The sequence below is a fragment of the Anomaloglossus baeobatrachus genome, chromosome 7, assembly GCF_048569485.1.
Source record: "Anomaloglossus baeobatrachus isolate aAnoBae1 chromosome 7, aAnoBae1.hap1, whole genome shotgun sequence".
Classification (NCBI taxonomy): domain Eukaryota; kingdom Metazoa; phylum Chordata; class Amphibia; order Anura; family Aromobatidae; genus Anomaloglossus; species Anomaloglossus baeobatrachus.
Window position 1 is genome coordinate 49,045,399 of NC_134359.1, and position 24,128 is coordinate 49,069,526.

General features: G+C 44.9%; 1 protein-coding gene across 3 annotated transcripts in view; it reads right to left on the bottom strand.

Moving 5' to 3' along the window:
• The window catches only part of COBLL1 (cordon-bleu WH2 repeat protein like 1), a 204,525-nt gene extending 183,143 nt beyond the window's left edge, over window positions 1-21,382 (bottom strand). The window contains exons 1-2 of one of the 3 annotated variants that reach the window (XM_075317272.1): window positions 21,115-21,382; window positions 18,439-18,551 (exon numbers count right to left, since the gene is read on the bottom strand). In XM_075317272.1, the coding sequence (XP_075173387.1) occupies window positions 18,439-18,500 (62 nt within the window). In that variant the 5' untranslated portion in view covers window positions 18,501-18,551; window positions 21,115-21,382. The remainder of the gene's footprint in view (window positions 1-18,438; window positions 18,552-21,114) is intronic. The other 2 variants (XM_075317271.1, XM_075317270.1) reach the window with 2 other exon arrangements.
• Window positions 21,383-24,128: the final 2,746 nt, after the last annotated feature.

Below are 24,128 nucleotides of genomic sequence, written 5' to 3' on the forward strand. Positions count from 1 at the left end.
CCTTTGTTTGCCATGTTCTGGTCCTATGAAATCAAACATAGTGAAAGGAGCTAATTCTTTCCCCTGACATGGCAACATTTCAAGAAAAGCTTAGATTACCGCCAGCTGATTGCAAATCTTCAGCGGTTTCGTTCTCAAGGACCTTTGCCGACATCGGGATCCCATAGGCGGTCAGCCAGGAGGACACCGTACCAAAACATCCCCCGAAATTCTGCAGCCATATACTTTATATTAAAATCCTAGCATGCAACACATGTAAAATGTCAGATATATCCAACATGATCACTGGCGGCAACAAAGCGTATCAAGCTCTTCTGGTCTGACCCTTGGATTTTTCGAGCTTGTATGTGATATCCTCAAATCGGGGCCAAAAAATGCACAGTACTAAATTTCTCTCCGTCAAATATGTGCAAAGCTCACCCCGGCTTGCCAACTGGCCCAGAATACAATCCGGGGTTAAAAGCCGATGCTGAACTCATAGATTCAATATCTGACATATTTGTTTAACTTATGTCTGCTATTTTCCCATCCTCTGCCAGACGTGACCTCAAGATCTCAAATATGCGTGAATTAACTGCACAAACTCTGCAAACGGACGCCAAAAACGATAGGGCTGCGCGCGAGCCGACATCCGAGAGCGTGCGGGATGTTGTCCTTATAGCCTACTATTTTCCAGGCAGGGCAGACATTTATAAAAGTAATGAATGATGTATCTGATTCCAGGCAGACATACAGCATGAGGATGGTCAGGATGTGCGCTAATACGGTATCTGCCCCCGATAGGACATTTTTGACCCATTGGATCTTGGAATTGACCTGGAAAAATGGGCAAGTGGTGAGAAGAACCACTGTCATACACATTACACATACACACAACACAGTATACAGCGAGCGAGCACACTGCACACTGTACACAAGCACAGAGGTAGATTCATGGAGAATATGTGCTAGCGAGTACATTAGTGCACACTCTGCACAAACAAGCACACAAGGACATTAACAGACAATATATACAAGTGAGTATATTACTGAACATTATACAGTGTGTCCACCCATATCCTGTCCACCGCCATTAACTTGAGAACGGCGGCAGCTATAGGCATAGAAGTGGTGTCTAGGTATAGTAAAGTAGCCATGCGCTACGCAATGAAACCACCTATAGCGCCACCTGGGGGAAAACAGCAGAGTTAGCATTTTTATCTCGAAAACGGAACAAGATAGAGAAAAAAGTGAATTACAAAGTTGTAGGGCATCATCAATTCAATACGAATCAACACCTTGCATACAGAAATGCTGTGATTAGAACGTGTAAAACTCACAAGGCTGCGGACGTGAAGCGATACCTCATGGAGACCTTCCTACAAGTCATTGGGTATGGTGGCTGTGTGGAGTGGCCTCCACGCTCACCTGACCTGACCCCATTGGACTTCTTTCTGTGAGGTCACATCAAACAGCAGGTGTATGCGACCCCTCCACCAACATTGCAGGATCTACGACGACGTATCACAGATGCTTGTGCAAACATGTCACCTACCATATTGCATAGCGTGCAGCCAGATACAGTATGCTGTGCAGAGGCCAGATGTGCATTGCAGCTGACGGGGGCCACTTTGAGCATCAAAGTTACATGAGCGCCATATGCGTGACCAGCATTCAATGTTTTTGGGGGGGGGATCATAGGTTATATGTCACAGCATTTCTGTATGCAAGGTGTCGATTCGTATTGAATTGATGACGCCCTACAACTTTGTAATTCACTTTTTTTCTCTATCTCGTTCCGTTTTCGAGATAAAAATGCTAACTCCGTTGTTTCCCACCAGGTGGTGCTATAGGTGGTTTTATTGCGTAGCGCATGGCTGCTTTACTATACCTAGACACCACTTCTATGCCGATAGCTGCCGCCGTTCTCAAGTTAATGGCGGTGGACAGGATATGGGTGGACACACTGTATACAAGTGAGCATAATACTGCAAAATATATAAAGTGAGCATAATAACACACTATATACAAGTGAGCATAATGCTGCACACTATATACAAGTGTATATTGCCGCACTATAAAGTGAATAATTGCACAATAAAGAAACAGCACAATATAATGCATACAAGTGTACACATTACCATATACTGTATCCAAATGAGTACACTACCGAACACTCTGCTCGCGTAAGAATAAACATGTATATAAAGTGAGAAATGACTGTATTCTTTACATAAGTAAGCATACACCTGCACACTAGACAAGTGAGTACACCAGGGCTCTCTAGACACAAATAGGTATACTACTTTACACTATGCAAAACGTGTCATAGTAAGACACACTATATGCAGACTAGTATATTGCCGCAGACTATATATATACTGTAAGTGAATGATTTACAGAACATTATCATCAAAGGAGCAAACTGCAGAAATAAGTGCACACGTGAACATGGTATATTACCACAAATGAGTGTACACAGCACAGTGAGTACATAACTGCATGCTATATGGCCCTATAATTCACCACTGAAAAATACATACATGTCAGTAGTGTGTGTACTGGACAGAGAAAGCTGGAGCCGCACACTGTCCGGATACAACATGGAACACATTTGTGGTGCAGACACCATGTATCTGACCGGCTCATAAAAAGCTGCAGGCTCAGGAATGTGGAGGACAGAGCTATAAACATGCACACGGGCCGCAATATAACAGCAGGGGCTCTGCACTGCAAGAACAGCAAGAAAAGCCTCCACATTGCCTATGACATCATTAAAACATTAATGATGTAAAAATCAGACACAAAGAAACAAAAAACGAGAAGACTGTGTGTGGGATGGAAATGTATCAGTAAGGCTACTTTCACACATCAGTTTTTTTGCAATCAGGCACAATACGGAAAAAAACGGGTAAAACGGATCCGGTACCACATCCATTTTATCCCCATAGATTTGCATTGTTACCGGATTGTGCCTGATGGCTTTGCGTTACATCCGTTTTTTTCCGGATGCGGCAAAATTAAAGCAGCGGCCGGAGGCAACGTATCTTGTAACGTTTTCTTGTCCGGCAAAAAAAACGCATCGCGCCACGGCGTGTTTTACAATGGAAGCCTATGGATCGGGTGGATTCAGCCAGCTTCCGTTTCCGTGCGCTCCTTCAATGATGCAAAGGCAGAGCTGCCTCTACTGGCACCGTCAGAAGGCGCACAGTTTAGAACAGTGGTGTCACATATTCCTGACGACTGAACATTAGGGTACGGTTCCACTAGCGTATACCTTGTGATGCGAAAGCATTGGAAGCGTTATGCTAATGACCCTCTGTTGCGAGCATCAGCCGAGGGTCATGCGACTGTGATGCGATCTTGCGATTTGATCACAGCTGCGGAGATGAGGGAGGAGGCAGCACTTTCTCCCCATCTCCTCCCCGGCCTGTCTCTTTGTATAACGCACTGCAGTCGAATGACATGCGAGTGCAGTGCGATGTTTCACACGCACTCATAGACTTGTATAGGGGGTGCGTGAGCAGAGACTCGCTGCCAAACATAGCATGCTGCGATTCATTTCTCATGCCGATATGGGATGAGAAATCAACCGCAGATGGACGCTGCCCTATAGTTTTGAATTGGTGCCAGCACAATCTGATGTTTTATCGGATTGCACTCGTCTGTGCAAAACGCAAGTGGTACCGAGGCCTTAGAACAATCCTTTAACCTGGTTATAAGTAAGAATTAGGGTATGTGCATACGATCAGGACTCACTGTGTCCTGGACGCAGCAGGTCCTGACCTGCGTGCCCGCGAGTTTCCTCCGCAGGCCAATGCAGGAGACCGCAGCTGCTTGTACCCACGATCAGGGTTCAGTGCGCTGCCGTCTCTCGCTTTTGTTCACCCTACGGAGGACGCATGTGATTCCGCAGCAAACAATTGACATGCTGCGGTCTGGAAAGACGCTCCGCAGATCAGTGTTTGCTGCAGAAAAAACAAGCACAGTGGGTCCGGGATTTCTAGAAATCCCTCCACTGTGCTTGTACTGTATAACGCAACATTTTGGACGCACCTGAAGCATGCTGCATCCAAAACACTGCAAACACCGATTGTGGGCACGGAGCCTTATTTATGAACACAAAAAGTTACACTTTTCAGCACTAAACCGGGACATTCCTCAGGCCAGAGGAAGGGATTTTTTTTTTTTACCACTCTAAGGCTTTGTGCACACAGTGCATTTTTATTTTGTTTTTTTGTTGCATTTTGAGTACAGTTTTGTCACAAAACTGCAAGCAAATCCTAATGCCAGCAATGTCAATGAGAATCCTGAAGTTTTGTGCAAATGTTGCTTTTTTCCCCTTACAGATTTCGTGCAGAAATAAAACTGCAGCATGTCAATTCTTTTATTAAAAACACATTGGACAAAAAGTATGCAAAAAAAAAACCAAACAAACATGAAAACTGCACTGAAACCGTGGCAAAAAACGCAGTTTTTCCTTCCAAGAGATGCAGAAATGGTGCAGAAAGTTCTGCAACCAAATACTCAACATGCTCTCTGAGCGCAAATCCTAAATCTATCTTCACATGTTGCTTTTGTGCTGCTTTTTTCAGCAGCAAAACCTGCTCTCTGCAGTAAAAAAAAAGCTGCTTCCAAAAAGCAGTTTTTGCTGTGTTTTTTTTTGCTTTTTTTTAACTGTGTTCTAAGTGTGTCATTTGTCTAAAGTACATGTCAGGACAAAGTTAATTTAATTCACCACAAAGGCAGCAAAAAAGCAGCAAAAAATGCAGGAAAAAAGCAGCAAAATGTAGTAAAACAATGCAGGAAAAAAAGCAGCAAAAACACAGGGGAAAAAAGCAGAAAATAAAAAGGCAGGAAAAAAAGCAGAAAAACACAGCAAAAATGCAGGAAACAAAGCAGCAACAATGTAGTAAAACAATGCAGGAAAAAAAGCAGCAAAAACACAGGAAAAAATGCAGAAAATAAAAAGGCAGAAAAACACAGCAAAAATGCAGGAAAAAAGCAGCAACAATGTAGTAAAACAATGCATGAAAAAAAGCAGCAAAAACACAGGAAAAAATGCAAAAAATAAAAAGGCAGAAAAAAAAGCAGAAAAATGCAGGGGAAAAAAGCTGCAAAAACACAGGAAATAATACAGGAAAAAAGCAGAAAAAAATGCAGGAAAAAAAAAGCAACAAAAACACAGCAAAAAAATGCAGGAAAAAAGCAGCAAAAATGAAGGAAAAGAGGGCAAAAAATGCAGGAAAAAAGCAGCAAAAATGCAGAAAAAAAAGTGCAGGAAAAAAGCAGCAAAAATGCAGCTGTATTTTTGCACTCTCATTGGTTTCAATTGTGAAAAAAACTGCAAAAAAAGCTGAAAGAATTGAACCCCAGCAGTTTTCCAGTTCAGTCAGGAAAAAGAAAAGCGTGTACGTGTGCATGAGATTTCTGGAATCTCCTAGCTTTTTTTAGTACTGTAAAAAGTTTCTTTTTACTTGCATAAAACTCATCAACATCATCTTGATTCAAAATAGACCTCTTCCCAGTCTCCCAGTGCTTACAAGCTCAATAAGAAGAAGCTTGTAAGCACTGTGCATACTCCGATTATATATATATTTATACAGTATATATATATATATATATACATATATATATATATATATACAGTATATATACTGCTCAAAAAAATAAAGGGAACACTAAAATACCATTTTGTTGTTTAAGTGTTCTCTTTTATTTGAGCAGTGTATATATGTATATATATACAGTTAGGTCCAGAAATATTTGGACAGTGACACAATTTTCGCGAGTTGGGCTCTGCATGCCACCACATTGGATTTGAAATGAAACCTCTACAACAGAATTCAAGTGCAGATTGTAACGTTTAATTTGAAGGTTTGAACAAAAATATCTGATAGAAATTGTAGGAATTGTACACATTTCTTTACAAACACTCCACATTTTAGGAGGTCAAAAGTAATTGGACAAATAAACCAAACCCAAACAAAATACTTTTATTTTCAATATTTTGTTGCGAATCCTTTGGAGGCAATCACTGCCTTAAGTCTGGAACCCATGGACATCACCAAACGCTGGGTTTCCTCCTTCTTAATGCTTTGCCAGGCCTTTACAGCCGCAGCCTTCAGGTATTGCTTGTTTGTGGGTCTTTCCGTCTTAAGTCTGGATTTGAGCAAGTGAAATGCATGCTCAATTGGGTTAAGATCTGGTGATTGACTTGGCCATTGCAGAATGTTCCACTTTTTTGCACTCATGAACTCCTGGGTAGCTTTGGCTGTATGCTTGGGGTCATTGTCCATCTGTACTATGAAGCGCCGTCCGATCAACTTTGCGGCATTTGGCTGAATCTGGGCTGAAAGTATATCCCGGTACACTTCAGAATTCATCCGGCTACTCTTGTCTGCTGTTATGTCATCAATAAACACAAGTGACCCAGTGCCATTGAAAGCCATGCATGCCCATGCCATCACGTTGCCTCCACCATGTTTTACAGAGGATGTGGTGTGCCTTGGATCATGTGCCGTTCCCTTTCTTCTCCAAACTTTTTTCTTCCCATCATTCTGGTACAGGTTGATCTTGGTCTCATCTGTCCATAGAATACTTTTCCAGAACTGAGCTGGCTTCATGAGGTGTTTTTCAGCAAATGTAACTCTGGCCTGTCTATTTTTGGAATTGATGAATGGTTTGCATCTAGATGTGAACCCTTTGTATTTACTTTCATGGAGTCTTCTCTTTACTGTTGACTTAGAGACAGATACACCTACTTCACTGAGAGTGTTCTGGACTTCAGTTGATGTTGTGAACGGGTTCTTCTTCACCAAAGAAAGTATGCGGCGATCATCCACCACTGTTGTCATCCGTGGACGCCCAGGCCTTTTTGAGTTCCCAAGCTCACCAGTCAATTCCTTTTTTCTCAGAATGTACCCGACTGTTGATTTTGCTACTCCAAGCATGTCTGCTATCTCTCTGATGGATTTTTTCTTTTTTTTCAGCCTCAGGATGTTCTGCTTCACCTCAATTGAGAGTTCCTTAGACCGCATGTTGTCTGGTCACAGCAACAGCTTCCAAATGCAAAACCACACACCTGTAATCAACCCCAGACCTATTAACTACTTCATTGATTACAGGTTAACGAGGGAGACGCCTTCAGAGTTAATTGCAGCCCTTAGAGTCCATTGTCCAATTACTTTTGGTCCCTTTAAAAAGAGGAGGCTATGCATTACAGAGCTATGATTCCTAAACCCTTTCTCCGATTTGGATGTGAAAACTCTCATATTGCAGCTGGGAGTGTGCACTTTCAGCCCATATTATATATATATAATTGTATTTCTGAACATGTTTTTGTAAACAGCTAAAATAACAAAACTTGTGTCACTGTCCAAATATTAACCAAAAAAAGGGACCAAAGATCCATATCTGTTTAAACTTTAAGCAGTGCAGATCCCACCATGTTACTCGTATATGAAACCAAAAAAGGTGTTTCTGCAAGTAAGGACTTATCAATAATTCATGCAATATCCATCACGATTAGAAAAAAATATCAAATTTTATTCAGTCATAATTGAAGTACAATATTATATTATTTTATTAAATGCTGGTATACACAGAATTTAAAAGAACCCTACCCCATAAAAACAAACAAAGAAACAACTGGTGCGTTGTGGAACAGTCATAGTATCAAAAAATTCATATATCATACATACATATAAGTTCCTGGGTATAAATAGGCAAGGGCGCATCCGATGATTGCCCACAACTATAATGGAGTGCCACTTAAACTCAAAAAGTTTAAATCTTAAACCTGCAGTTTGCATTTCATATTGCGGCCAGATCTATAATTCATAACCGTATGGGTGGAATAAATAATAGGATTAAGCTGTTTTTTAGTTGACAAAATTTATATATATATCATTTATGGGAAACAAAACACAATGTTCAAAGGCAATATATATATATAGTTCAATCCAATACACAGGGGCACAAGGCTTCCCGTTAAAGGTAAAGAGGTTTTCCAAATATTAATGAAATTGTGTTATTACAAAGGATAAATCCCAACATTTAAAGATATTTTATCAACCTGATATTTACCTTATATCAAAGATAAATCACACCCATTAAGGTTGAAATAATTCAGAGGGTCATAATTAATATACCCAAATGGTGGACCACAACGCCCAGCACCTCAATGTAAACACTGGTGCGCTATGGAACAACCATAGTATCAATAATTCCCATATCGCATATATAGATATAGATTCCTGGGTGTAAGTGAATAAGGACACCTCCAAAAGTTACCCGCAAGGTCTTATATCAAAGGCAAAACCACCTCCATTAAGGTTAGAATAGTTCAAGGAGCCATGATTTGTATACCCGGATGGCGGACCACAACGCCCAGCACCTCGACGCGCGTTTCGCCTCTCGCTTCGTCAGGAGGTGCTGGGGTAGCCGTGGGGTCACTCATATATAGTAAGAGCCCACCTGGTGTCTAATTCGGCGCGCGCCGCACAGCGGAGGTCGCATCGTCCACTTCCGCCGGCGTCCCTGGACCTAACTGTACATATATATGAAATATCAGTTGAACCAAACATAAGTAATAAGTTGAATATTTTTTCGATTCCTATCTTCAGACTCATTTATAGGGATACCTCTTGAACCTTTATAATGTGCAGCTTTTAAACACATTTTTTTTTATAAATTTGTTCTATTAATTCCAATAAATATTAATATTTTATCGTGATCCAAATATGTTTGGTATTTTATTGAAGTTGTAGAACAGATGCAAACAATATGTCATCATATCCAAATTTTAATTTATTTTTTTTTGCACAGGATAATCCTGTTTGATGATAAACCTTTTTCTTTTTAATCTCTCATCTTTGATTTCTTCGCTTGTTACACAGGGCAATTATTGTTTAAAGAGCTCATTATAATTCAGATTAAAATAATAATTACTCCATGTAAATCGACCCTAGGGCTACAAGACAGGATTTACTGTAGCAGCAATATGAGAGGGTTTAGAAAGTTGCAAAACCAATAAGGGAATCCATCAATCAACGGACTGTCAGTGGATTCAGCCGTGAATCTAACCATAGATGGACGACCAATACACCAATAATGAGGATGACGGCTATTAACCGTAACTTCCCGCCAGTCCAATATAGCAAAGAATCCGGCAGTCAAAATGTGTTGCAAACACATTTTGAGTGCCGAATTTTCTACATTGTGATATGGAGTGGGACTGCCCCTGTTGACTATATCGGAGTGCACAGTGTGCTGATATAGTTAATCTCTGTGGCACAGAAGGAACACACAGATCTCTGTGCACTGTCACTCTCTGTTCTCTATACCCCAGGGACTACTTTGGACCCATTATACAGTGTGAAAGCTAATATTAGGGTCAATATCCAGTTTGGGGGCCACAATGGGAACCATTAAACAGTGTGTTGGGTACTGTGGGGGCTATTATACAGTGCGGAGGCCATTATACTGTATAGAGGGTTGCTTTAAGCCCATTATATTGTGTAGAGGAAAGCTGTGGGCCCATTGTACTGTGTATAGGGGAGCTGTAGGTCCAACATACTGTACATAGGGAACTGTGGGGGCATCTTACTGAGTATAAAGGAGCTGTGGGCCCATCATACTGTGTATAGGGGAGCTGTTGTGGGGGCATCTTACTGTGTATAGGGGAGCTGTGGTAACACTATACTGTGTATGGGGGAGCTGTGGGCCCATTGTAATGTGTATAGAGAGCTATGAGCCCATCATACTGTATATAGGGGAGCTGTGGGTCTACCATACTATCTATAGGGAGGCATGGGCCCATCATACTCTATATAGGGGAACTGTGGGTCTACCATTCTATGTATAAGGGAGCTTTGGGTCCACCATACTGTATATAGGAAGCTGTAAGTCCATCATCCTGTATATAGGAGATATGTGGGCCCATTATACTGTGAATAGAGGAGCTGTGGGCCCATCACACTGTGTATAGGGGATCTATAGGTCCATGATACTCTTTATAGGAGAGCTGTGGGCCCATCATACTGTGTATAGGGGAGCCATGGGCCCATCATACTGTGTATAGGGGAGCCGTGGGCCCATCATACTCTGCATAGGGATTTATTCACTGGATAGTTGATAACTGCTGGATCAGAGCTGCCCACCCCATCATCTTCATCAGTCCATAGACTTTGACTGGAGTGGCAATAAAATCTAAGGACAATGGACTCCCATTCTGGTGATTGGTCTCTGTTATTATCTATTCAGTGAAAAGGTGATTACATGATATTACTGGATTACAACTAATGGTGAAATCTGGTCAACAAAATCTCCTAATATGTTATAGACACATGAGGGAACATTGTAATTGTCTTGTCATCTTCTGAAATGTAGTATACATGGTGGCCATTAAGAGGGAGATTACAGAGACGGGGGTGACTAATCGGTCGTAGACAGAGACAAGGCCTCTGATAGATCTGATATATTAGTAGATAGTATCGGTGGAGTTCAATGTCGTGAGAGTCCTACTAATCAGCATAAACTTTACTAAGTGCCTTGCTCCTGGACTTTAAGTGTGCAAACCTTCCAAAATCTGGTCCCAGATATTATTAACTTAGGTACAATAGTAACGTTAATGTACAAGTTCATCAGAAAGTCATGGAAAGAGTCCATTCCCATCACATCGAAGACAGAAAGATTACAAAGTACAAAGAACTAAATCATCGGTGAGAAGAGAGTAGAATCCGGTGTAGTAATATCCCCATTCCGGGGGCTGAAGACCCAATGTCAATGGGTTTCTCTGAACAAGTCCTGTTTTTCCTAAGAACACATCACTCTCTATGAATCTCCATGTTCAGTGGAATTTGCACATTTTTTACACTACACCGAGAGCACATTTTCTCCACATAGTTACCGATGTGACAGCTAACATGTCCTGCCAAACCCAACTGAAATGTAATCCGTCTTCTTGTATTTAAGGATTACTCACCTAAAAACACACTTTTCACATACAAGGCATTCATTCTCATGTGATGTCACAAATCCTAAAAACAACTAAAAAACTGTATGGGATTATCAATAAAGCCTGACCTCCATGTTGACCGTTAGACCTCCAAAGCTATCAACCCCCGAAGCCAGTATTGTGCTACTTTCTTAAAGGGGTTTATGGAAATCATGCTAAAAGAAATAAAACACTATCATCTGATAAATCAGCTTCTACTGCTATATTGGTAATCACTGCATTGCTGCAGTGGTCACATTGATGCACGGCTCGTCGTCGCTGCCGGAAGATACAAATATCAGGCAGGTAATATCGGCACTGGAACTGTGGGGTAATTATCAGGTCAGTTATTTTTTTTTATTTCATTGCATTTTCTTTTCCTAAACAGGAGCAGTGTAATGCTCGCCGCTGGCGTAGAGGCAGCGTGCAGGAATAGTGGACCCATTAAACCACAGGGGGGACTCGGACTTACCCTTTAGTGGGAGCGGCTCAACTAAGGGCCCACCGCAAGGTGGACAAGAGGTAACACTCCCAGGACAGTGACCGGGATAGTGGCAGCTGACCCCCAGGACAAAAGATGGACTCAGGTATAGACGGGTGCAGGTGGGGTGACCGAGACAGGCTGGACAGGTGAGTACAGACAGGTATGTGGGCACAGCAGGGATCGATTGGTATGGGAAGGCAGGTACTGGGTGATGGACAAAGGAGCTTGGGACCTGATAACTAGCTAGCAGACTGGTAGCCAAACTAACTAAGGACATTGTCCAGGCACCTTCACTAATGGGAGGGTACCTTAAAGAAGTGGTTCACGCATATTCATTATTGGCCACATCGATATTATGTTGAGAAACAAGGTTTCTGTCAAATACCTTGCATTGCCAATAGTGCCTGTGAGTGGCGCTATTGCGAACCGCCCTTTCTCATTGCCTGACCCCCAGGCTCCATAACTTCTGGCATCCGGTGATGGCATGTCAACTTCCTGTTCACCTGACACCACTGCGGCCGGCCCCAGTCTCCGTGAGCTACTGGGTTGTGGACGGAGTTTCATTCACCACTCATCACATCCCAGCATGTCTCCTGCTTGCAGCGCTCTGCTGTGAAGGAAGAGGGAGCAGGAAGATGATGGGCTGTGACACTGGACTGTGATGAGCGGTGAAATGACGCCCACAGCCCAGTCACTCAGGGAGACTGGGGCCTGCCTCACTTGACGTGACATCACCGGATCCCAGAGGTCAAAGAGCCCGGGGGTCACACGAAGGGGGTGAGTGTGGCACAATAGTGCCGCTCACAGGCACTATTGGCAACACAAGGTATTTGAGAGAAACATTGTTTCTCAACATAATATCGCCGTGGCCAATAATGAATATGGGTGAAACACACCTTTAAATGCATAGTAACTCTCAGCCATAGGCTGAGAGGCATTTCCTGGAGACAGCACACTGGCCCTTTAAGAGGTGGACAGGTGTGCACCCTAAGCACACTCCCAGGAGAGACTTGCGCTGTGCGTACAGGACCCGGGAGGGGAATGAGGCATGAGGATGACCAGGGGGGGGGAGGACATAACCTGGCTGGGGCGGTGAAGGCGGTGCTACAAGGGGAAGCTAGCTACTTATTCCAGCAGTGACCTCACCATTCATCTATACCCCAAAGCCTATATACTAGTATAACGACCACATATAATGACAAACAACTAGTAATGTAGTTGGCCCATCATCTGCTCAGTGAGACGGAATAAGGGCATAATAGAAGAACCAGAAGGTGCCAATATTGGTTGGAGAACTGGTGCACTCAACTCCCCACCCACTCGTCACACACACTGGTTTTGGTTGCAGCAGTAATTATTGTTGTAGCATAGTGAACAAGATGTCACCTGGAAGGAAATAGTCTCACTGAGGATCCAACCAGGCATGCCGAATCAGATGGCAACTACAGCAGAGAGACCACACGAAGAGGGAGGATAGGGAATCTCCCTTACCACAACAGTACCACTTCCCCTTGAGCGGGTGGTCTCGTGTGTGACTCAGAGACTAATAGATTGTAATTTGTTGGGATGGTTGTCATTAGTAGTAATGTTGAGCACTTTCAATAACTATGGAAGTGTTTCTTTTCTTTTGGTCCTTTACTTCATATTCTAACCCATAAAGGAGGCATTCATGGCCCAAATAGTTTTTTTGACTGCACCATATTAGATGGGTAAAATGTACAGCAAATGTCCCTTTTGTCATTAATGGGTGACAGTCAGGGGCGGAACAATCACGGTCGCAGGGATCGCAACCTTGCCCAGGGTTGCAGGGGGCCCATTGACCCCAGCCCCTGCTTCAGCTGGATGTGCGTGCGAAGTCGTCGGGTCCCTGCACTGCAATACACGCTGCCAGCCAAACTGAAGCTGGCAGCTATCATCGGTGTCCCCGTGACTGAGGCGGTACATGACAATGATGTCATACATTGCCATAGCACGTATGCCGATGAAAGCTGCTGGCTACCGCGAGCCAGCCATAGAGGAGGACGCCATGCCGCATGGCAGCTGGGACTGTGGTGAGTAAAGTATATAACAGGACGGGGACAGGAGAGGAACATATATAGCAGGAGGAGGATAGTATATACCAGGAGGGGGATATTATATACCAGAAAGGGGACAGTATATTCCAGAAGGTGGCCCTGCACAGTATATACCAGGAGAGTCACAGTATATACCAGGAGGGGTACAGTATATACCAGGAGGGGCCCAAGAGATGGACAATATATACAAGGAGGGGGACATATATACCAGGATGGGGGATATATTTACTAGGATTGAGGACATATTTACTAGTATGGGGGACATATATACCAGGATGGGGGACATAATAACAGGATGTGGAACATATATACCAGGATGGGGAACATATATACCAGGATAAGGAACATATGTACCAGAATGGTGGAGATATATACCAGGATGGGAAACATATATACCAGGATGGGGAACATATATACCAGGATGGGTAATATATATGCTAGTATGGGGAACATATATATCAGGATGGGGAACATATATATCAGGATGGGGAACATATATATCAGGATGGGGAACATATATACCAGGATGGGGAATATATATGCTAGTATGGGGAACATATATATCAGGATGGGGAACATATATATCAGGATGGGGAACATATATATCAGGATGGGGAACATATATACCAGGAAGGAGCCCAGGATGGGGTACATTAGTACAGGATCGGGAACATTACTACATAATGGGAGAGGGCAGCTCATACGTCTTTATAGGATTTAGGACACTAAATACATACATACATATACATGCATCTGACTAACATGCAGGGATGGGGGTGTCCAGGTCCAAATTTTGCCCTGGTGCCCATCAAACTCTAGTTATGCCACCGTTGACAGTTGATATGGTGTCAGTGCCTATTTGTACGGTGATACACTTTGTGATCAGTGCTTGTACCAGTCATGTAATTGTGAAGCCATATGACCTCTAACTGAAGAGTTGGAGAATGTAAAATTGCACAGTAAAGTTTGGTGTCATCCCCGAAACCCGCACAGACAGATTCCCTTAAGGCTACTTTACACACTGCGATATCGGTCCCGATATCGCTAGTGTGAATACCCGCCCCCATCTGTTGCGCGACACGGGCAAATCGCTGCCCGTGCCGCACAACATCGCCCAGACCTGTCACACATACTTACCTGCCCGGCGACGTCGCTGTGACCGGCGAACCGCCTCCTTTCTAAGGGGGCGGTCAGTGCGGCGTCACAGCGACGTCACGGAGCGGCCGCCCAATAGCAGCGGAGGGGCGGAGATGAGCGGGACGTAACATCCCGCCCACCTCCTTCCTTCCGCATAGCGGCCGGGAGGCAGGTAAGGAGAGCTTCCTCGTTCCTGCGGCGTCACACATAGCGATGTGTGCTGCCGCAGGAGCGACGAACTACATCATTACTGCTGCAGTAATGATAATCGAGAATGGACCCCCATGTCACCGATGAGCGATTTTGCACGTTTTTGCAACGATGCAAAATCGCTCATCGGTGTCACACTCAGCAACATCGCTAATGCGGCCGGATGTGCGTCACAAATTCCGTGACCCCAACGACTCCGCATTAGCGATGTCGCAGCGTGTAAAGCCCCCTTTACACCTTTTACAGTCTATCAACGTGAAGGCCATATTGAGTTTGCCTCATTTCAGATTCCGAACAGATTTTTTAGACGAGAAATAAATGAGGTCGGTGATAACTTTAGTTACTGCAGGTATATAGTGGATCCGCCTACAGAAACTCTTACTAATATTAGCAAATATAGTCTATTACTTTCAAAGCAAATTCATAAACCGAGCAGATGTCACCAGCCGTAAAAATACATCTGCAACTCATGTCAATGGGGCTGTTCATCTCCCACCACCGTGCATCAGCAAAACCACAAGACAGGAGAATTCAACGGAAAACCAGATGCGAACAACCAGTAGTTGGAGAGAAGATCCAGGGGAAGGAGGCAGCGATGAGTAATATGTTCTCATATGGTGAATCTCAGATAAGTACAGCCAAAATAAATGTGAATACGTAACAGAGGATTTTTTTAGTAAAATATAACATTCATCAGTATAGAAAAAATCTGTGATCATGACGTCTTCGGACACTCGGATGGGGTCAACTCGAGTAACGAGCATTAAGGAAGTCAATGGGAAACTCAAGAATTTTTCTGGAAGCCCCTTACAGGATGGATGGGGATGAGATCTCTCTCACTCTCGTCCCCGACCCTCCTATTAAGGTCTTCCGGTAGAAAGAGAGAGAATATGCCGGGCAGGAAATTGAGCACCAACATGATACTTGATAAGAGTACCGACCGTCTTGAGGACCCTGATACTCAATCAAGTATCGAGCAATGCCGAGCACTAGAAAAGTTGAAGATCATGCCCACTTGGCTAGCAAGACTGGATTTAAAGGGAACTTGTCACCTACTCACCTGTGGGGTGGTCCAATATGGTCCGGTTCGATGGACATCGCTGCTCTTGGGTCCGGCGCCTTCTCTATGCTTGTGATCGCCGTCCTCCTTGCTTCGTGTGGATGATGCATCCTATGTCATCCACACGGTGTCGTCCGTTTGGGCTCCTGCGCATGAGCACTTCTCTCTGCCCTGTTGAGGCAGAGCAAAATATTGTAATGCGCAAACTCAAGGAAAGGTCAAAGACCTCCCGCGCCTGTGCATTACAATACTTTGCCCTCAGCATGTCAGAGAGAAGTGCGCAATGGAGGGCGCTGTGGGGATTACATAGGAAGCATCATCCACACGAAACAAGGAGGACGGCGATTGCAAGGATAGAGGAGGCGTAGGACCCAAGAGCAGTGACGCCTATCGGACAGGACCATATTGGACCGTCCGGTAGGTGAGTGGGTGACGGGTTCCCTTTAAATACATGGAGAAGGGGTGATTACTCACAAAAGGGGTGCACAGGAACATTAGATAAACAAGACCAGATTCAGAACATTTATATAATGTAAAACAATCACATATTGACGGCAAGTGACAGGTCCACTATAAAGGCAATTTATTCTTTGTTTTGACATGGGAACTTTTGCACATGGTGGGGTAAATGAAGGGCTAAAGATTAAAACCTTCGCAGTCTCATAGACCAGCTCTTCTACTGCACGTATATTTCTATAGGACCATAATGGTGTACCAGCTTTTATGCACCTATATAGTGGAATGGCTTTCTTAAAAAAACACACCAGGCAGGAAAAAGTGGCACAAAAGCCACATAAACATTAAAAAATACAGAAAATAACATTGATAGAAGAGAATTAATAAATTGTGATATCAATATCAAAGATTAAATGCATGTTCTATGCAAATTGTTAACATCTTCCTGATTGGCGGTAAAGTAAATGATCAGCCTACATAAATGACATAAGGAGTCAAGTTTTGCATACAGCAACATGGAAGAGTCCAAAGAACAGAATCTCCAGTCCATGACCTTTACCCAACTAGGAACAGCGAGTCCGAGACGTGATATTATCAGTCTTGTATAACTGAACACCACCAATCTCTAAGATAATACTAATCCCCTGTAAATGCTGTGTATTTGGTCAACGAGGTGTCTGCTCATCTTCATCAAGAAAATAAGGAACAGGCATTATAATGGGGATGACTAAAGATAGGGAGGGATCAATAAAGGAAGGAAAAGCATCACAATTTTGCTGTGCAGAGCATCTTGCACACAGATGATGCTCTGTCGCACCTTCCTGAAATAAGGAGCCAGGAATGACATCTTTCTTTTGTGGAGAGCATTTTGCATTTGGAGATGCTCTGCTGTGTTTCTTTGAGCACTAGCTGGTAGGTTGTTTGACAGCACAGGATTCCATGCAGGTTCTAGGAGGGGCTGATTACTCATGTGTTCCACCTTCCTGGTAATTGCTTTGTTTCATTACTGAGCATGCTTTCTCAGAACCTCGCCAGTCGTACTCTCTGGTTCTGCAGTTGTGCTCTTGGCTTGTGTTTGTGCTTGTGTTCTGATCTAAGTTTCCTCATTGACTCCTCCCTGCCCGCCCCCTGTTCTTGTCATTACCTCCTGGCTTCTGACCTCGGACCTTTACCTGACCACGTCTCTGTCTGCTCCCTGAATCTATATGTACTTTCCTGCAATTCTGACCCTCAGCCTGTGACTTGACTGTATTTCTGATTACTCCAGTGCCCTGTCGTTACCTCCTGACCTGGGACCATTACCTGACTACGTCTCTGTCTGCTCCCTGAATCTATACGTACTTTCCTGCAATTCTGACCCTCAGCCTGTGACTTGACCGTGTTTCTGCTTACTCCCATGCCCTGTCGTTAACTCCTGGCTTCTGACCTCAGACTGTTACCTGACCACGTCTCTGTCTGCTCCCTGAATCTATACATACTTTCCTGGAATTCTGACCCTCAGCCTGTTATTTGAACGTGTTTCTGCTTACTCCCGTGCCCTGTCATGTCCTCGTGTTTCCTGACCCGGCTTGTCTGACTACCCTTCCGTCTACAATATCCGTAAGTAGTGTCTAGCATCACAAAAAGTATAAAGCAAGGATTACTTTTCGTCACTTTACTAATCAAAGCACTACCCTGGTCCGATCTGGTCTTCGGTACTATGCGGCACTTCGGCAACGACAGATATTTTGCAAATGATGAATCAGAATACAAAAGTTTCACAACCCCTTTTACACAAGGTGCAGGACTACAAGTTATCTGCGATAAAGACATTACGAGGGTCCTGGATGAACTTTCAGTTATTTCCAGCAGAATCAGAAAATCAGGAGAAGTGAATTATTACAGCAGATTTCCACACTGACATCTTTTCCCTACTTTCCTGTGAACCATTTGCAGCTATGATCGACGCTCCATGTGATGAAACTTTGCATAACAAGGTCAGGAGTCCACCGTCTGATTTACATGGACTTGTTTGTAAGCACTTTCCATTGATTCTTACCCTGTAGGTGGCAGGGAAGCGTCCTGGCTGGAGTTTTCAGACCAAGATCCCGAATCGTCCATTCCCCAGCAGTGTCCCTCGGGTGCTGAGAAGAGTCGTCCTTATTTCAGCCGCTGTATAATAAAATAATGGATAAGTAGCTGCTCCATGTCCCCCAATACCCCACTATTAACATATTGTCTCCAACATATTGTCTTCATGTTTACAACTTATCATGTAGCCCCCTACTCATTATGTCACCCAACAATATTACCCCTCCTGTGGATCTCAGTCAGCCATCAGCATGTTTCCCCATTATCTGCCCCCCTTTATATCACCTCTATGATTTCCTCTTTTTGATATTAGTTTCCCAATCATCATTGTAGACCCAATGTTATATCCTATCAAGACCTCCTCCCGTCACCTCCTTATTACTTCACCCCTCCTAATCACATTGGCAGAGCCTCTGGGGTGCCAGAACAGCAGAAACCCCCACAAGTGACCTCATTTTACAAACTGCACCCCTCACCCCATCTAATCATATCATTCCACCTGGATGACATTATCTTACCATTTTATTTTGTGCCACCCATGTTTATACTGTGGTATTTCTCTTTACCTTCTTACCTTTAATATCACCTCCTCTATCATATTTTCTATTATATATCATATATATTATATCATGCATTGTGCTTTGGGGTTTTTTGTTTGTTTTTTAATTCTGCCATACTCCTCAGGAGCTGTGGAGTTTTTACCAATGGGGCTACAGAATTGCCTAAAGACACCTTCTCCAAAGAATCTGTGAACCCCGCCCCCTTGGCAAAAAAACATAAAAATTTGCACTTTAATAAAAAGGGCCAAATTTGAAAGTAATTAACCTATTCTCACAAATAAACTTCTGTTATAAAAACATTTCTTTTTATTATTTGAAAAAGTGACATATTAAAACACTTCACAGATATGAAAGACAAAATTTCACCAACAAATGAACCAATAATAAAATTTCTCCCAAGGAAGGCCTTATACCTGAATACTAGCCATTGATGGGTATTATTCAGGTATAAGGTCATCCTTGGGAGAAACCTCATATCAATCCTTCAGTGTGACACCATTGCTTCTTCATGCCCTTATCAGCACATCCCTCATAGATGTCACATTACCCCCTCTTGTTCTATCAAAGACTCAGCATAAAACCATATCTTTATGTCTTCTTTTGCATCATTAATACCCCCTTATCAGCATATCCCTATACACAGCATGTCACCCCCTTCTTATCATACACACTCTTAGCATGTCACCCCCTTCTTATCATACACACTCTTAGCATGTCACCCCCTTCTTATCATACACACTCTTAGCATGTCACCCCCTTCTTATCATACACATTCTCAGCATGTCACCCCCTTCTTATCATACACACGCTCAGCATGTCACCCCCCTTTTATCATACACATTCTCAGCATGTCACCCCCTTCTTATCATCACACTCTCAGCATGTCACCCCCTTCTTATCATACCCAGTCAGCATGGCACCCTCCTCTTATCATATCCACTCTCAGCATGTCACCCCCTTCTTATCATACACACTCTCAGCATGTCACCCCCTTCTTATCATGCACACTCTCTCTCAGCATGTCACCCCCTTCTTATCATACACACTCTCAGCATGTCACCCCCTTATTATTTCTCAGCATGTCACCCCCTTCTTATCATACCCAGTCAGCATGGCACCCTCCCCTTATCATATCCAGTCTCAGCATGTCACCCCCTTCTTATTTCTCAGCATGTCACCCCCTTCTTACCCCTCAGCATGTCACCCCCTTCTTATCATACCCAGTCAGCATGGCACCTTCCTCTTATCATACACACCATCAGCATGTCACCCCCTTCTTATCATACCTACCCTCAGCATGTCACCCCCTTGTTATCATACACACTCTCAGCATGTCACCCCCTTCTTATCCCTCAGCATGTCACCCCCTTGTTATCATACACACTCTCAGCATGTCACCCCCTTCTAATCATACCCCTCCTGACACTGTGCACATGTCTATAGGCAAGTTTGGAAAAATTCCACTATCACATGCAAAATCAGAAGCTGCTCTTGGCAACAAAAGCTGTCAAACCCAAACTTTCTGCCTGTTCTCAGTTCCTACATGGAAACACATGCCTGACACTGTCCACATAAACCAGCAGCATGTGAGCTATAAATCAACACCCTGCAGAGCCCAGTCACTGGCATGCTGGTACTTGTAGTGCCAAAAGTGAGCTGAGCCCTTTATCACTGCCAGCTTGCCCCTTACAAGCATATATATCATAGGAGAGGGTATATAAGTTAATTAATGACATTATATCCAAAATTTGCACATTTCAGGCTTTAATATTATACACAGGACACATTTTTGATAGCAGTTGTTAGTAGAAGCATGAACTAAATGGGGAACAAAGCTAAATAAACCACATTGTGGCCAAGAATGGGTTAAATTAGATGCAGTTCCTAATATTTACAAACAGAAAGGGTCAAATAATAAATAGTGCAACAATGTATCACATGGGAGAGTGTAAGGGCCGCTTTGTTATTGGCAGGCGGGCACTTGTATCCGGCATATAAGGGGTTAACTCTGCCCAACTTTCCTCCCAGTGGAGTTCTGCGCTGGGTGAGAGTCCAGTGACATTAGTGCAATGCGCTGCACTTACCTCAGCTCTCCATGTGACCGCCTCCAGCGCAGGCTGCAGTGTGCCCGAGCAGCATATGGCAGAGCCCGGGCAGTGCCAGCAGCCGCTATCCTCCCCACCAGCACCACACCGAGCGCCGCTGTCCCGGGCAGACACTGACACCAACCTTGTGCGGAGACTCCCGGGAACAGAGCCGCCTGTGTGCGCCGCCGCCTGTGTGCCAGCCTCCGTGCCCCCGCCCTCCGAGATTACTGCAGCTTAGCATGCAAGCCGAGTCCTGCCCCGGCTCCGCTCCCGACACTCCCGGCAACAGCCACACTGCTGGCTCCCCGGAGCGGCGGCGAGGGCGGGGCAGAGGCCAAGCGGGGACCGCGCACACCTGAGAGGACACACACTGTACACTGCACACACACTGTACACACCTGGAGCACACACACTGTACACACCTGGAGCACACACACTGCACACACCTGGAGCACACACACTGCACACACCTGGAGCACACACACTGTACACACCTGGAGCACACACACTGACACTGCACACACACTGTACACACCTGGAGCACACACACTGTACACACCTGGAGCACACACACTGCACACACCTGGAGCACACACACTGTACACTGCACACACACACTGACACTGCACACACACTGTACACACCTGGAGCACACACACTGTACACTGCACACACACACTGACACTGCACACACACTGTACACACCTGGAGCACACACACTGTACACTGCACACACACACTGACACTGCACACACACTGTACACACCTGGAGCACACACACTGTACACTGCACACACACACTGACACTGCACACACACTGTACACACCTGGAGCACACACACTGACACTGCACACACACTGTACACACCTGGAGCACACACACTGTACACACCTGGAGCACACACACTGTACACACCTGGAGCACACACACTGTACACACCTGGAGCACACACACTGTACACACCTGGAGCACACACACTGTACACACCTGGAGCACACACACTGTACACACCTGGAGCACACACACTGTACACACCTGGAGCACACACACTGTACACTGCACACACACTGTACACACCTGGAGCACACACACTGTACACACCTGGAGCACACACACTGTACACTGCACACACACTGTACACACCTGGAGCACACACACTGTACACACCTGGAGCACACACACTGTACACTGCACACACACACTGTACACACCTGGAGCACACACACTGTACACACCTGGAGCACACACACTGTACACTGCACACACACTGTACACACCTGGAGCACACACACTGTACACACCTGGAGCACACACACTGCACACACCTGGAGCACACACACTGTACACTGCACACACACACTGACACTGCACACACACTGTACACACCTGGAGCACACACACTGTACACTGCACACACACACTGACACTGCACACACACTGTACACACCTGGAGCACACACACTGACACTGCACACACACTGTACACACCTGGAGCACACACACTGTACACACCTGGAGCACACACACTGTACACACCTGGAGCACACACACTGTACACACCTGGAGCACACACACTGTACACACCTGGAGCACACACACTGTACACACCTGGAGCACACACACTGTACACACCTGGAGCACACACACTGTACACACCTGGAGCACACACACTGTACACTGCACACACACTGTACACACCTGGAGCACACACACTGTACACACCTGGAGCACACACACTGTACACTGCACACACACTGTACACACCTGGAGCACACACACTGTACACACCTGGAGCACACACACTGTACACTGCACACACACACTGTACACACCTGGAGCACACACACTGTACACACCTGGAGCACACACACTGTACACTGCACACACACTGTACACACCTGGAGCACACACACTGTACACACCTGGAGCACACACACTGTACACTGCACACACACTGTACACACCTGGAGCACACACACTGTACACACCTGGAGCACACACACTGTACACTGCACACACACACTGTACACACCTGGAGCACACACTGTACACTGCACACACACACACTGTACACACCTGAGAGGACACACACTGCACACACCTGGAACACACACTGCACACACCTGGAACACACACTGTACACTGCACACACACTGTACACACCTGGAGCACACACACTGTACACACCTGGAGCACACACACTGCACACACCTGGAGCACACACACTGTACACACCTGGAGCACACACACTGACACTGCACACACACTGTACACACCTGGAGCACACACACTGTACACACCTGGAGCACACACACTGCACACACCTGGAGCACACACACTGTACACTGCACACACACACTGACACTGCACACACACTGTACACACCTGGAGCACACACACTGTACACTGCACACACACACTGACACTGCACACACACTGTACACACCTGGAGCACACACACTGTACACTGCACACACACACTGACACTGCACACACACTGTACACACCTGGAGCACACACACTGTACACTGCACACACACACTGACACTGCACACACACTGTACACACCTGGAGCACACACACTGACACTGCACACACACTGTACACACCTGGAGCACACACACTGTACACACCTGGAGCACACACACTGTACACACCTGGAGCACACACACTGTACACACCTGGAGCACACACACTGTACACACCTGGAGCACACACACTGTACACACCTGGAGCACACACACTGTACACACCTGGAGCACACACACTGTACACACCTGGAGCACACACACTGTACACTGCACACACACTGTACACACCTGGAGCACACACACTGTACACACCTGGAGCACACACACTGTACACTGCACACACACTGTACACACCTGGAGCACACACACTGTACACACCTGGAGCACACACACTGTACACTGCACACACACACTGTACACACCTGGAGCACACACACTGTACACACCTGGAGCACACACACTGTACACTGCACACACAC